The sequence below is a fragment of the Eleutherodactylus coqui genome, chromosome 7, assembly GCF_035609145.1.
Source record: "Eleutherodactylus coqui strain aEleCoq1 chromosome 7, aEleCoq1.hap1, whole genome shotgun sequence".
NCBI lineage: Eukaryota > Metazoa > Chordata > Amphibia > Anura > Eleutherodactylidae > Eleutherodactylus > Eleutherodactylus coqui.
In genome coordinates, this window is record NC_089843.1 from 132,714,951 (window position 1) to 132,730,885 (window position 15,935).

General features: G+C 42.4%; 1 protein-coding gene across 6 annotated transcripts in view; it reads left to right on the plus strand.

Moving 5' to 3' along the window:
- INPP4B (inositol polyphosphate-4-phosphatase type II B) overlaps positions 1 to 15,935 on the plus strand; it is a 519,946-nt gene that overhangs the window by 336,819 nt on the left and 167,192 nt on the right. For all 6 annotated transcript variants that reach the window (XM_066573709.1, XM_066573708.1, XM_066573704.1 and 3 more), the window contains one exon: positions 7,004 to 7,115. In XM_066573709.1, the coding sequence (XP_066429806.1) occupies positions 7,004 to 7,115 (112 nt within the window). The remainder of the gene's footprint in view (positions 1 to 7,003; positions 7,116 to 15,935) is intronic.

The following is a 15,935-nucleotide window of genomic DNA, read 5'->3' on the forward strand; positions in this document are numbered from 1 at the left end:
CTGAAATATTGAATTGTATTTCCATCTTGCAATTTTGTGCATACACTCAGCTGGCCTCTCCCTGATGTAAAAGGTTAGACGTGTGGCTTGTGGAGCCTTACAACTCTAGGGGTGCAAAACCCCAAATTGTCAGATTCTAGAAGACTGTATGTGAATACAAGGAACTGTTTATTCCCCAATATGTCCTCTCATACATCAGATTTACACAAATCCAATCCATAGCAACTGTTTCTATTTTTTCAACAACTATCTTGTATGTATATTGTATGTTCCTTTCTCGTTATATATTAGGCCACCTGCACACGGGCGGAAATCCCGCGGCGGGATTTCCCGTGGGATTTCCGCCACTGAAAGCCTGCATAGGAGTGCATTACAATACGCACTCCTATGCAGACGGCCGCGGTTTGGCCACGCGAAATCTTGCGCGGCAAACAAACCGCGGCATGTCCTATTTTTGTGCGGGGCTCGCACATGAAAGAGCCGGGGCCGCCGGGCGCGGGTGAGTACACGCTCATCTCTGCAGGCGCTGGGGTCGGGTCCCGTGGCGAGAATTCTCGCCGCCGGATCCGACCCGCTCGTCTGCAGGCGGCCTTATTTATACACTTTTTTTAGAAGCACTGCTATCTTTTTGGAATAAAGTCTTAAATCTTTATTAGTCTATCCTTGTAGATCTATAAAAAACTCATAGACCCTAATAAGTGTGGCAACCTGTGCTGCTGGAGAGCTGGAAGGGTCCATATCCAGTCAGTGAGAAGAAACTTAATGGCTGACCTGCCTTGCGGTAAAACAGTCAGTGGTGGCAGTGAGGTTTTTTGGCATGTGCAAGACCATTTCTGGGTGTGATTTAGGCTCTGCATTTCAACGAGTGCAGGATCGAGGAAGTTGTGAATAAGTTACCTCTATAGTGGGCTCTGTGTCCCATACTGTGAGGCCTGTATATCCATGCCAAGAAGACTAATCAGTCAGGAGATCTATCCAATGATCTTGAGAGCATCCTTGATGTCTATGGAAACAGTTTCTACACCAACATAGAAGAAGTTTCTTTAACAACAGTATGACTATGAAATTCCTCACTAAAGACATTGTGATGGTTATTTAAAAGGGGTCTCAATGCCTTCAGAAAGACCATATCCGTACTAGATTGTTGACGTCATTAATTAATCTTGGGATTTATTCTCATTACCATGCTGAAGCTTGGTGTTTCCCTGGATCAACAGTGAAAGATTCTAGATTGAACTGGATAGACTTATCTTGTGTTTTCCAACCCCACCATGTAGCATCTAGCTATCGCCGCTCCGATTTTAGTGAAAAATGATCTATAATGTTTATGTTTTATTGAAAAAAAATCCAAGAAAAACCTCAAATCCTATTTCTTGTTTGCTTGGTAAAACTAATTCAGTCAAAGCAGGTCCAAATATTTTTTGGTATTCCGTTTGTGTGGTTGCCACATTTCCCTTTTTAGTAAATTGACATTTTATCTCTCTCCCAGCCAGTGATCCGGAGTTTGGTAGCAAAGTAAATAATTTATATTTAATTTAAAATTCTCTTACAAAACTATTATTTCTGTTCTCTGCACAGTTTGGTGTGTGATAAACAAAGTACAGTCATCTTAGATCTACTAAATGTAGCATACCGGTTATCTGCACAAGCAAATGTTCAGAATTGCTTAATATTCATTAGACTCTGCCCTGGATAGAATTAAATCTACCAACCGTGACAGGTGCCACAATATGGTTTACATCTCAAGAAAGAACTTTTTTTTTTTTCAGTGGGGAAGTTTACCTTTGCTAAACTCCTAATAAAGAATTTCTGACGCAAAGCCAAGTTGTTTCCTCTCCAGCTATATGAGCACAGCAGGGCTTCCAAGATAAGTGCTGAGCAGCGAAAATTAGTTCCTCAATGCGACACAAATAAATATTGAAGACAACACATACAGTTTAAGAATGCATTTTCCCTTTTCTCTAAAATCTCGCCTCTTTATTTTTTCCAACTTCATTATTTTGCACAAACACTTCCTTTCAATCTGACCCAACAGGACATTAATCTTACATTCCTGTGTTTATGTGCTTGAAATGCACGGCATGTTTGTTGTTTTCATAGCGGCACTGCACCAGTGGTACTTTACATTCACAGCGTCTGACACAGCTAATGATGGCTGTTCCCCAGACATTTATGGAGATGTTTGTTGATTTGTGTGCTGGTAGCATTCCGAAGTAAAAGATTAATTTTTTTCACCGTGGGTCCACGATTCCATATACTTTATGTCCATGTTTGTAGAGTGATATCTCAATATCAAAGTTTAGTAGACAGTCTAATTGGCCATTGTAGTAAAATACTGGATTGTGATCCATTGTTTCAATAAACATGAGAATTTTCGGGAAACCAAAAGACACGCAGTACATTAAATGCAGCTGGTGGTACTGTATCATATAACCATAGCCTTCCAGTGTCAGCTGTCAGATTAATGTTGTGTGCTATTCCGTTTTTGTTTTTTAGCTTTTAACTTTCAAGGAAGTTAATTTTCAAGCTGGAATAGATATTATAAATTATACAGATGGCACACATTTGTCTTACATAGAAGGCATGATCAAGCACTTTGCACGTGATGTTGATTGCTCCATGCACTTTAAAATAAGCTACCAGATGGTTAAAGGTCTATAAACAATACTAGAACAAGGTGTCCTCTTTCCTCTTATTGGTGTAACGGTGATTTAGGAAGGTGTTTCAATTTGCATTATCAAAGGTTTCATATAAATGTCCTTTGAAATGGGAGACTATTTTAGCAAAGTTCATCCTAACAAACTTTAATGTATGTGTAGGTCGCCAAATGCATACTGTATTATCAAGGAATTAAAGGGGTTGTGCCATGATGGCATTCCCTGTTCAGATGCTCTATTAGGTTATATGAACTTCTTAGAGCAAGGTTCCCCTCTGTGTTCCTGAATGAAAAGCTGTTCTGTAAGATGGCCATCCTGTAATACATTTTGCCTGCAGTGGCGGATTTGGGGAAAATGTAAGGCTGGCCAAAGTTCAGGGCTGGCAGCACCGAAGCAATAATAAGGTCAATGCGGGCAGAGAGCAATAACGTAGTCCAGTAATCAGAGCCAAGGTGAGGGAGCACAGAAGTCAGAATAATCAGAGCCAGCAAGGGTTAGAACGAGAATACACACAAATGGGGGCTTTGTCAACTAACTGCATGACCTTTCATCTGTCTGTGTGAATGGGGATGCATGGTCATGCAGTTAGTTGAAAAAAGTAATGTTGTGTGCACACACCACCTTTACAGGGACACAGCATTGGAACGGGGCACCAGGTGAGTATGAAACACAGCTCCCCGGACTCCCTGTTCTCTCAGCTTTGAGCCCCATAACATAGCAAGCTTAAAACTTCACTGGAGCATCTTGGGGCTCATGGGAGAGTCTTGGTTTCTGGGACGGTCTTGAGGCTCATAGACCTGTAGCCACTGTGTTGGCTACCTTATGGTAACCAGTTTACTAAAAATGATAAATGACGAAAACACATTTCTAGGAAGCCACACACACACAGCTGTACTAGTGCTCGTGTAGAAGTCCATGAGATCTTTACTGTATCTCTGTCTGCCCCTGATCGCACACAGAAGTAAGATTTCTTGTTTTCCAAAATGGCATGCCTTAAAGATATGTCCTTACATATGTTTTCAACATATGGCTCAACATATCTGTAGATGAGAGATGAACAGCTTTGAGAAGGCCATGATTTCACAATAGCCTTTCGGAGGATGTGACCACCCAAGTGCTTGTAATGGTTGATGAAGCCTGTCCTGGGTTTTGCTAACATTTGGGGATAATATATTGAATTTGTATAGTAAGAAATTGGAGTGTTTAACAGAATTTGCAGGCGTGAATACATCTGTAGAATTATCATTTAAAAGCTTTGTTTTTAGGGAAAACACCTCCATACACGTCACCCAATGACGCCTACACGGCAGCCCTACAGAACAGAAGGAAAACGTAGGGCTAGTTTATGAAAACACTAAAGAAATGGAAGTGTTTACAGTAAACACACGGAAGTCCAGCTACTTCCAAAGTAACAGCAGTCACCTTTTTGGATATTTCTGTCAACGCCTCCACCTTTTGTCTGCACTTATTTTTATACAAAAACCCTAACGTGTGATATGCTTCTACTAGAATGGCACTTTGCAGGTATATAAAGAAAGTACATTCATACTACATGCAATCAAATGACCTTAGGTATGCCTTGTGCAATGTGTTTATTCTACTATGCTTGTGGACCTCGGTAATTTAATTTCCTTGCTTATGAGATTTATTTTAAAAGCAACATATGCTGTAGCTAAATATTTCTTTACCAGGTTCCTAGAAACTGAGATTGCGGATAAATCTTGGAACCCAGAATTTTGCAGCTGTCTTAGTGTAGGAGCTCTCTGTAAAGTACTAAATTAAAGTCCCTTGCTCTGCATGCAATCAGCTCAGCAGTGACCTTCAGCAGGCGACTAAGACACAAATAGGATGAATAAAATAGCTGCAGCTGATGATGTAACACATTTGATCTCTATCTATGTGCAGTAAGGTACATGATGGTGATACTAATAGCGTTGCTTCGATCGGCTAGCCTTACATATTACAACGTATGTTGTATTTATTTGTCTAGTGCTTTATAGATGATAGCTGTCATATAATATATTACTGATACTAGGATCTAAAAATGAAAACTTGACAACATAAACCTTAATTTCTAACTCTTTTTTTTTTGGCTTTTTATGAAATAAACATTCATTGCATGAATGAGAATTCTGCTACGTTCCTATATACTTAAGTCCCAGTTTCTCGCCATTGTCAAGATCTGTGCTTGTTTTCAGTGATTGGAAACATTCTTGCTTATGTGCAGAAGCTGAAAATAAGTACTGAGTTTTGATATGTTTTTTTTATCTTATTTTATACTCCACTTTTACGGCATGCACACTTAAAAGTATCTTATAGTTTCAACAACGTCTTTTTAGAGCGCTATGATGTTACAGGATATAGACATTAAATAACCAGCAGGTTGTTGATCTGGGTCTTGGAGTCAGGTAGAAACTTTCAAACATAGGGATTATTCTGACTGCCGTTATGGAGTCGGGAAGGAGTATTTGTCCTCAAATGGACTGAATTGGCTTCTGCCTCATAGGGGGTTTTTGCCTTCCTCTAGATCAGTGGTGGCGAACCTATGGCACGAGTCCCAGAGGTGACACGCAGAGCCCTCCCTGCTGCCAGTGGTACAGCGGCTCCCCTGCCAGTATTCACTTAGAGCCACTGATCCCGGCGCAGATTGTGACGTCAGTGTGCAGCCATAATCCTTCTCCCCCCTCCCCTAACGTCTCCTCCATGGTTCCGCGAGAGCAGGGGGAGGAGGCGTCTGGCAGCACACATTAATATCACAGTGTGCACCTGGGATCAGCGCAAGCAGCAGTGCCGAGCAGAGGAGCAGCAGCGCTTCCACGAGGAGGAGGGGGTAAGTATATGGTTCTCAAGGGGGCACTATTGCTACTCAGTCCAATGTGGGATGTCACTATTACTGCTGGGGCCACTGTGGGTTGTCACTATTACTGCTGGGGCCACTGTGGGATGCCACTATTTTTGCTGGGGCCACTAAGGGATGCCACTATTACTGCTGGGGCCGCTGTGGGGGGTTACTGTTACTGCTGGAGCTGCTGTGTTGGGGCTCACTGTCACCACTGGGGCCGCTCTGGGGGTGACTGTCACTGCTGGGGTATGTTTACACGTGGCAGAAATGCTGCAGAATGCCCTCAGCGGAAATTTCCGTGGCAAATTCTGCAGCATTACTGCATCCAAAAAGCAGTCAAAATCTGCACCGGGTCTATTTTGAACTGGCCCTGTCCTTTTTATAATGATGGAGGTAAAAATCATACGTCATGATAAGCCCCGCCCCGACATGTTGGCACTCTGCGGTAAATAAGTGGGTTTTGGGTTGTAGTTTGGGCACTCAGTCTCTAAAAGGTTTGCCTCCACTGCTCTAGATCAACATGGGGGGGGAATGGAAACAGGCTGAACTAGATGGACATTGTCCAGCCTAGCATACTATGTTACTATGTAACAACTGTAGAGACCAACCAGGAGACCACAACAGCTGTCAATCAGAGTTGTGAAGTAGTTTACTGGACAGAGAGAGGACTCTTCAGAGAGGAGTCCTACCCTCATGGCACTTCCAGGAGCCAGGCTCTGGTGAGGAAAACTGCACATTTCTCTGCAACTGATAATAGAAGCTCTAAGACAGGTATGATGATGCCCAACTCTATCACCCTTACAAAGTGTTGTCAGCAGTTTTACATAGACAAAACTGCTGACAGACTTCCTTTAAATGATGTTCTACATAGAGTCCCTACTGTTGGCATGCCATTGTCTAAGATCCTCCAAGTTGGTTCATGACTATAGCATAAACCTTATATGTGTCTAATTTGTGTGACATCTATATTCTCATATCAGGGGTTCTGTAAAATTATTTTTTATAGACAGGTATTAAGATTCTTTTTGTTAAAGATTCATCTTATTTACAATGTTTGTAGAATGGTGACCTCTTCTCTTATTCATAGCTATGTAGGACATGATGATTAGTGCCAGGCAAGCAAGCTAGATCACTTAGTATTTCCCAGTTTCATTATAGTAGCCATTCCTGTTAACAGAATGAGGTGGAGCTATCGTACTGGAAAAAGAATGGTTAAGTCCATAATCACCAGTCTAATACGGATAGCAACATCAAACAACTGATAACAATTGATGGAAGGAAGCAAGTAATTCAGTTTCTCTGTTTGTTTTCTCTTACCACACTTAATCATTTTTCACGCTGTGACTAAAAGTCTATGGTTTGTAACAGGATATCCCATACATTAATATTTATATCACCCATGGTCCTGTGTAGAGTACTATCACCATGGAATGCTATATGATACATGACTGGCATTCACTATACAACTGTCCAGACGTTTCAGTGTTTAACTTTTTGTTTTCAGAACCTTAAATGGTGGAAAGAAAATTGGCAGTATTGAAGTGAGTCTGTTGAACATGGGGGAGATTCAGAATGGAGAGGCAGATCACATCACAACAGACGCACAAGGACAAAAGGTAAGCAGCTATTAATTCCTGCCACAAATGGCATAAGAACATATCTTGCATTAAATGGCAAATCATTAAACCTCTTTGTTCTAAACAGACATGTAGCTCGAACCCCCTATGCCGTGCTGCAAAATGGATCTATTCCTAATGGTCCATGCAAATGGTGGGCTTTTATGAATCTGCAATACAGCAGGCAATTCTGCGAGTGCCACAACCCCTTCATTAGTTAGTCAAAGGCAGCTTATAAAGACAGTCCCCGCTACTGCAGTTCATTCTAGTCACTTGAATGAGTCAGGATTGGACAAGGTGCAGTACTAGGCACAGGAATCTGTACAGATGAGCCACTGTGCCAGTGTAAACAACGAAAGGGACATGTCACTTGTTCATTGAGCTGATCAGTGATGGTTCATGAGCAGTGTTGACCAAACAAACCTTAGAACCCTGTTTCGGTGAGAATCTGAACCTTAGGTAGCTCGCCTTGGACAAACTCACTAAAATTATTCTTCCCCGCCCCCCCCCCCCCCCCCAATTTTTCCTTCTATTTCCTTCTTTTAAAATGGACGGAAAAAGAAGGGAAAAGATGGGAGAAAAGAAAAGGAAACATAATCTTTTTCCTTTTTTCTTCTTTCTCTTTTTTTTTCTTTTTTTTTCTTCCTCTTTTTTTCCTGTTTTTTCTTCTTCCTTTTTTTCTTCCACTTTTTACTCTTTTTATTCTTCCGCTTTCTTCTTGTCTTCTTAGTTTTTCTTCTTCCCCTACATTAACATTGCCTTAAAAACAGCTTTAAAGTAATTAGATGCACTCCTAGCTTACTTAAGACTGTTCAAAGGGTTTTTATGCCTCTTAGATAGTGTTACACACCAGTTTTAGGGGTATTGGAGAGTTTCTGGTTCAGTAAAAGCTTTTCGGACCAAATTGAGGTTTTCCTCAAACTCCTTGGACCGGCCAAACTGAACTTTTGAAAGTTTGCTCATCACTATTCATGCGGTTAGATCTCTAATGAGTGGAGATGAGCGAACGTCCTCGGCCCCGCCCCTTTTTCGCCCGAATACCGCGATTTTCGAGTACTTCACTACTCGGGTGAAAAGTACTCGGGTGCGCCGGGGGGCGGGGAGAGGCGTGGCGGCGTGGGGGGTAGCAGCGGGGAACAGGGGGGAGCCCTCTCTCTCTCCCTCTCCCCCCCACTCCCCGCTGCAACCCCCCGCGCCGCCACGGCGACCCCCGAATTTTTTCGCCCGAGTACGGAAGTACTCGAAAATCGCGGTATTCGGGCGAAAAAGGGGCGTGGCCGAGCACGTTCGCTCATCTCTACTAATGAGTAAACCTTGTCTATTCCATGGATAAGCCATCAGTATTATGATCCCAGACAATCCATAGCTGTCTGCCCACAGCTCAAGGCCCATTTACACGCAACAATTATCACTCAAAATGCATTCAAACGAGCGAAAGTGAGCGATAATTGTTACCTGTAAACATGCGGCCATCGTGCCCTATTTGTTCACTTGTCGTTTATCGCCGAGTTTCAGCCGCCATAAAAGTAGTCGTTAGTTTGTTCGCTTGTCATTTGGTCTAAATGGCATTCATTCAGTTGTTTAGTCTTTCAAAAAACTTGAGTGGAGGGGTGATTGTTCGCCCAGCTAAACACAATGATTCACATCACAGAAGACAATGGCTTTTTATTCACACTAATTAATTAAAAACCTCCTGCCTAGAGATTCTTTGCATAAACACACACCCACCTGAGCAAACAACATATGTAATGTTAACATAGCTAACAAGGGAAATGGAGATAATTTCAAACAATTATCTTTATAGTCGTTAATTCGTTCAAACGACAATTGTTGCATGCAAATGGGCCGTAAAGGTACCTATTATAAGGGCCAACTATCAGCTGAAAAATGGATCAAAAGATTGAATACAAATGACAGTTGTTCGGTGTAAACATTGCCACAAGCAGAGTGCCGAACACTAAGGCCTCATGTCCACTTGCACATGCAGATTCCACTGCTGAGTCCTGCAGCAGAATCCAGCCGTGCTGCAGACATGGTGAGGAGAAGACAGTTTCTTACCTCTCCGAATCCAGCGCAGGTCTCCTCTGAGCCGGCCGGATCTTCTTTTTTTCAGCATGGGGGATACGTCCGGTAGCGCCAGCTGATGCGCCAAGCGCATGCGCAGTGCTTTCTTTTTTGTTTTTGAATCTCCTGCTTTCCCGCAGATCCACGGCACAGCCACAGTGACAGCTGCGGGTGTGCCGTGCGTTGGATGGTTTCCATTGACTTCAATGGAAGCCGTCTCTGCGGGAACCACAAAAAAATGGGGCATGCTGCGATTTCTTCCCCCACGTGCGATCCGCTTGCCGGGAAAAAAATCACATCCGCATGCTTTAAATTGTCGTGCGGATGCTAATGCATCCTTATGGACGTCAAGAGGTGCGGATCTCCCGCGTGGGAAACATGCACAGATTATATAATTAAAATCCGCCTGTGGACATTGGGCCTTAGTCACTAGTTATTTACTTACAACTCGTATAGTTAATACTTTGTTGTTTTTTTTAGCAAAATCACCCAGAAATAGGACAGGCAGTGATTTTTTTAAAAAAAATCTCAGACTATGGCCGCCTGCACACGAGCGGAAATCCCGCCGCGGGATTTCCCGCAGGATTTCCACCGCTGAAAGTTTGCATAGGAGTGCATTAAAATACGCACTCCTATGCAGACGGCCGCGGTTTGGCCGCGCGAAATCTCACGCGGCAAACAAACCGCGGCATGTCCTAATTTTCTGCAGGGCACACACTCACCTGGCCGCCGCCTCCGGTCTGCGCATGCGCCGGCTGCGCGGCAGCCGGCACATGAAAGAGCCGGGGCCGCCAGGCGCGGGAGAGTACGCGCTTGTCACTGCAGGCTCTCGGGTCGGATCGCGCGGCGAGAATTCTCGCTGCCGGATCCGACCCGCTCGTCTGCAGGCGGCCTATCTCAGTCCCCCCAAAAAAATCTCCCATGTAAATTAAATCTTTTCAGTCACTTGGTCCTTTACACACGCAATATCTGACAATATCTAGATCAGTCAGATATTGCGCCTGAAAATCGGCTGTGTGAATGCATCCTCAGCCCTCGGTCACATGGGCGATTTTCTGAATGACAGCTGAGAGCTGCCCCTGATTGGTCCCTGCGCTGAGCCAATCAGAGGCAGCACTCACTCACCCATTCATGAGTTCATGAATTCATGAATGGGTGAGTGAGAGCTGCCTCTGATTGGTGAGGGCTGTGACCAATCAGAGGCAGCTCATTCAGCAGGCGGGAATTTTAAATCCCCGGCTGCTGAATACTACTCATAGCAGTTCAGGAGAACTGCTGGCCGGCCGCGGCTGAACTCCGTCTGCCGGGACAAGGTGAGTATATTTTTTTTTTTACTTTTTACACATTTCTGGATGAATTTCAGGGAGGGACTTATATTTTTAAGCCCTCCCCGAAAATTAATCGTGAGATAGCCCGCAGCCCATTGCTTTCAATGGAGCCGGCTGTATTGCCGGCTCCATTGAATTCAATGCGCTGGACAGCGCTGCACTGCTCCGGCCCGTTTCTAATGAAGCGCAGCTAGGAGCAGATTTTTCGGGCGATTTTTCGGCCTCGGTCACGCGATTTGCAGATGCGCATCTGCATGCGATCCGCAAATCGCGGGAAAAAACGCCCGTGTGACCGAGGCCTCAATGTACTTATAATATTTTACTCTATGCCTGATAAATGACAACTTTTCCTATTTTGAAAGATGCTTTATACAATACCGACTTTGAACTGTAACTGGAAATTGGAATATATGTATTAAAGCTACCTACCTGCACCCGTGCAAATCACCCCCCCCCCCAATCATTACATAAGACAAAGATAAGGTACAGCATACTGTGTTTCCATCAAGTTTATATACAACATTAAAATAAAGTTTTCAACAGTGTCACAATCGTATAAGTTTTAATATTCGTATAAAGAAACTATAATAAAACAGACAAAGAGAAGCTTTTTATAGTCCATCTTTGAGTACATAATTGCGGAGCACTTCTGTTTGATACGGTATGTCTACACTGATGTCCCTGAAATCCACAAGCTTCTCCGTCTCCTGCATCTCCCATACAAGCTGGCTGAGATTGTCTGTTTTGAAAATTTGAAAAAGATGAAAACAAAAATATACAATTAAAATGCTTATAGTGTACAATTTTCCAAAAATCTGATACTGACACAGTGTGCGAACTACCGAAAAATGATGCATATAATTAGCATAAAGAATAGCATGGTGTTTATTCTATGCTAGTTTGTAATTTAGGACACTGCTATTAAACAAACAATATTCTGTTTGCCAAGTTTGAAGTAGAGCTATTTTTGAATGAAAATATGGTTTGGTGCTATGCAAAATATTTTCCTTCCCTCAATACCATATTTCCCCCCAGAAAAGTCACTGTCTTATATTATTTTTGCCCCAAAAGAGGCACAGTGTCTTATTTTCAGGGGGTGTCTTAATACTCACCTAGCAGGTGGCATTCGGGTCTCTCGCGCTGGTCTATGGCGCTGCTGCAGACTTCCATGTACTCCTGAACGCCGACAGAGCATTTCTTCCTGGTAGTGGGGCTTGAATACCTTGGCTCCAGCAAGCAATTGCTCTGATTGGTTCATTAAGTGCCGCCTCAACCAACCAGAGCCACTGACATCATTGAATGGCTGTGATTGGTTAATCGAGCGCTAGCTCTGATTGGCTGAGGCAGCACTTGATGAACCAATCAGAGTAATTGCTTGCTACAAGCAGGGTATTTAAGTCCTGCTACTAGGAAGAAATGCTCTGTTGGCATTCAGGACTACACAGAAACCTGCAGCAGCACTAGCGACCAGCACGAGGGACCCAAACGCCGACTACTTGGTGAGTATCGCTTTTTTTTCATGTAGTGTAGCTAAGGCTGATTTCTGGGGGATAGCTTATATTTAAAGTCCCCCTTCCCACCCAAAAATAAGGGTAGGGCTTATTATTGGGGTAGGTCTTATTTTTGGGGAAACGTGGTGGTACTTACTCAGCGTTTTCTCAGGGATGGGTTGTCTACTTGTTGCAGAAGTCTCATTCCTACATACAGTCCTGTTGAGACTGCCCCCTCTGTTCTCGCAAGAGCAGCTGTCCATATGTGTCAATTATTGTTACAGGTTAAAAAATGTGATAAATGCCATATCAAAGTAAATAATTTGTACATATTTGATAACACATGAGCAGATTAGTTATGGTGATTGGTAAATTACAATATTTAAGAATTTTCTGTCATTTCTAAGGTAGTAAAAATCAATCAATTGGTAACACATATGTACTCCAAAATGGTACCTAAAACAACTACAACTTGGCAGGCAATCTCCCTTTCCCCTTCGCACTCTCCATAAACTAGCATGTCCAGCTAAAGTCCTCCAAAGACATTGGCTAAGTCATCGAAACCTGCCAATTTCAGTGGGACCAGATGACTCTCATATGTGTATGGGACCCTCCCAACTTTCCCCCAACACAATTAACCCTTTCCAATCCACTGTCTGACCTCTGAAGACATTATGATTTAAGGCTGTACAGCTTCGATGTTGGAAGACGTCCATCGGGATTCTCTTAGTGTATATTGCCAGCCTCTCTGCTGTTGGAGCCTATCCAATGTGTCACCTCATGCAGTACTGGCTTTAGCCAGCATATAGTGCTGTTGTATAACGGCAGAAAAAGAGTAAGCCCCCTAGGAAAACCAGGATACAAATTGGATTGGAAAGGGTTAAGGCCACATCTGAGAGTTGTCTGATCCCGCTGATTTACAATGCTTGACTACCTTGTTCCCCGTGGAGATAAGCCACTGTCAGGGCTGACTAGTTACAGATTTTTCTGCTGTCCCCATGTAAAGCAAACATATACTTGGCCGAACCTGAGTGTTCACATGTCTGGGGTATTCAGGGAAATGCTAGTCTGCTGTGTCCGAACTTAGCCCGGTTACCTAGGAAAGTTTTTAGGTTGAGGAATTACAATTTTCATCACACATGTCTCCAAATAAAGTTGATGTAAGGCATTGAGACGTGTTTTAATATGATTTTTGTCATGTTAAACCAACAGTTTAATGCACGGCCAGCAATTTTTCTCAACAATCCAAATCTCGCTTTACATCCCACTCATTTTCCATCTTGAATTGCCTTTTCACTGCATAGAGTCAAGCTTGCCTTTGACTTGTTCATGCCTAAACAATGCATATCATCTATTTTGTAAGTAAAACGGCACAAGAGGAATCTAATCTAAAATTACGCTCCAGCTGTGTTTTTATCAATAGGTAAAATGTTCTTCATGGATAAATACTTTTAAAAAAAAATCACTCATCAGCTAGGTCAATTTGCATAGCAATTAGGAAGTGGAAAGAACAGCAATGAAACCTCACATTTTGCTACACCTGCTCACTATATGATAGCAGGAAACATATGCAGCTTTTTTTAATCTTAAATACATTTAGATTCACGGGAAGTCAGATAGGGACGCTGCAACGAAGTCTATCAGCAAGAAATGTATAGAGTTGTATTAAATGTAAATGGGTACAAATGCAATATAAATATGGTACAGAATGTTACTATTATTGTGATTTCCGCAAATCATGATAACATCGCCAACATGATAGAGCTTGAAATGCCTGAATCTAAACTTATTCTCATATATACATACAGGTAGATTGACTATTGAAGACTGGCCAGTTTTGTGTTAAATGCATTACACAACATTAATAATGTTTTTTTATTTACTTTTACACACTTTTATAGCGTGTTTAGGGAAAAGGGGGCATAGCTTCATTGGGAAGGGTATGGCTGTAATGGAAAGTGGGTGTGGCCTGAATATGACATTGTGTGCCAAAAGTTTGCTACCTACTAATAGGTGGTATAAAGTTAGACAGAAATGGTTAAAGATGTGCCAGTTTATTATCTAGCACTAGAGTCACTGTGATAAATTTGGCGTATTCGAAGACAGTTTAAACTAACTGTTAGACATAGGGCGTATTATCCTGTTGGAAAAGGTATTGGCTTTATGTAATACTGTTGGCATGAAGGGGTGTACTTACTCTGCCGTGGTGTTTAGACAGGTGGTATATATCAAAGTAACACCTACCTATATAGGACCCAAGGTTTCCCAGCAGAACACTGCATAGAGGCTTACACTGGCTCCGTTGAGTTGTCTTCTTCCCATAGTGCCTCCTGGTGTCACATATTCCTTGAGTAAGTGACGCACATGTTCACGTGATTTAAAAGAAAACATGATTGATTAGACCAGGACACTGTATTCCATACTTCTGTCGCTGCTCGTATGGCCACTGTAAATACTTTCAGCAGTGGAAAGAAAACCTAATGGGAACCTAATGGCAGCAAGCTGCGATAGCAATCTTTTTTTTTTCTCTTCGTTAGCCCTATTAGCTCATCTATGGCATTAGAACAGATGGGCTAGCCTTCACTTTCCAAGAGCATTAATAAGCCTTAGACACCCATGACTGTTTTGAGCAGTTCACTCGTTGTCCTTCTTTTGATCTCTCTTTGGAGGTACCAACCCCTGCATACCAAGAAAACCCCACAAACCTGCTCTTTGAACATGCTCTGATCCAATCACCTAGTCATAACAATAAGGCCTATGTCAAAGTTGCTCAGAGCCTTAGCCCATTTTTCCAACCCCATTCTGCTTGTTTCCAACACATCAACAACTGATTGTTCGATTTCTGCCTAATATATTCCACAGGCGCCACTGTCAGGAAATAATGTTATTCACTTCACCTGTCAGTGGTTTCAATGTTAAGACTGATTGGAGTATTTGGTACATGATGTATAGGGAACTTGCTAGAGATTTTGCTTTAGGGCTTAAGGGCTTCAAGTTATATCTGAGTGTACAGTTGACATAAAAGTTTTGTTGCATGATTAAAGACAAATCTGCAAAATATGTAAAAATATTAAATACAGCGGTCTGAACAAGGTTACAAAACCATTTATGAGGCTATGACACTCCATAAAACCTTAAAGGTAACCTGTCATCCACTATATTCACCATAAACTAAGTTATGATGCTTATAGTTTAGGTGATGTGAAGTTCGGGGAGCTGGGTGTTATACTCACCTGGTTCCCTGTTCCTGTAGTGTCCCCCAGCAAAGTTATCATGTGCGTAGCCAACATGACTTTTCTCAGAAGGATGTATTCAATGCGAACACTCTTAAGAAAGATTAGTTTCCATTATGTTAAACTCAACCAGGCCATCAATTGCGTGATCTCCCATTCATTTAAAGGTACCATAAGAGTAGTGGTGGCAAAAAAAAGGGGGGAGGTGGAGCTACTTCAATGAGGATCCAATGCAGAGTATAGTGGGGTGCTATTTCCAATAGGTAGTTCCTTTTTATGGTGGAAAAAACTGTGTGCATTGAATTTGAGATGCTGCAAAAAAAATGACTGTGCCACCCGTATAGGTTGGCCAGTGATACAATAGGTGGATAAGGAAAAACTGATAGGTTGGCGCGACCTTTTAGATAGATGTGCACATGCTTGAATTACAAACGAATTCATCTTTATTTGGTAAAAACCAGCATAAAACGTAAAGCGTTTTGAGGCACATGCACCTCTTACTCAGTCTTGCTGGTGACACACTTCATATAATCAATTATATAACAAGAATTTATAATACAACTAGCTGATATACCCGCCTTCGCCCGAGTTAATTGGGTACTGGTGTTTATCTGGTGTTCACACGGAAAATCTTATAAAGTCGTAATTACTTTAGAGATACCAAGGAAAAAATATGCTCACCATTTTGCATGGCTCTTTGCGGTA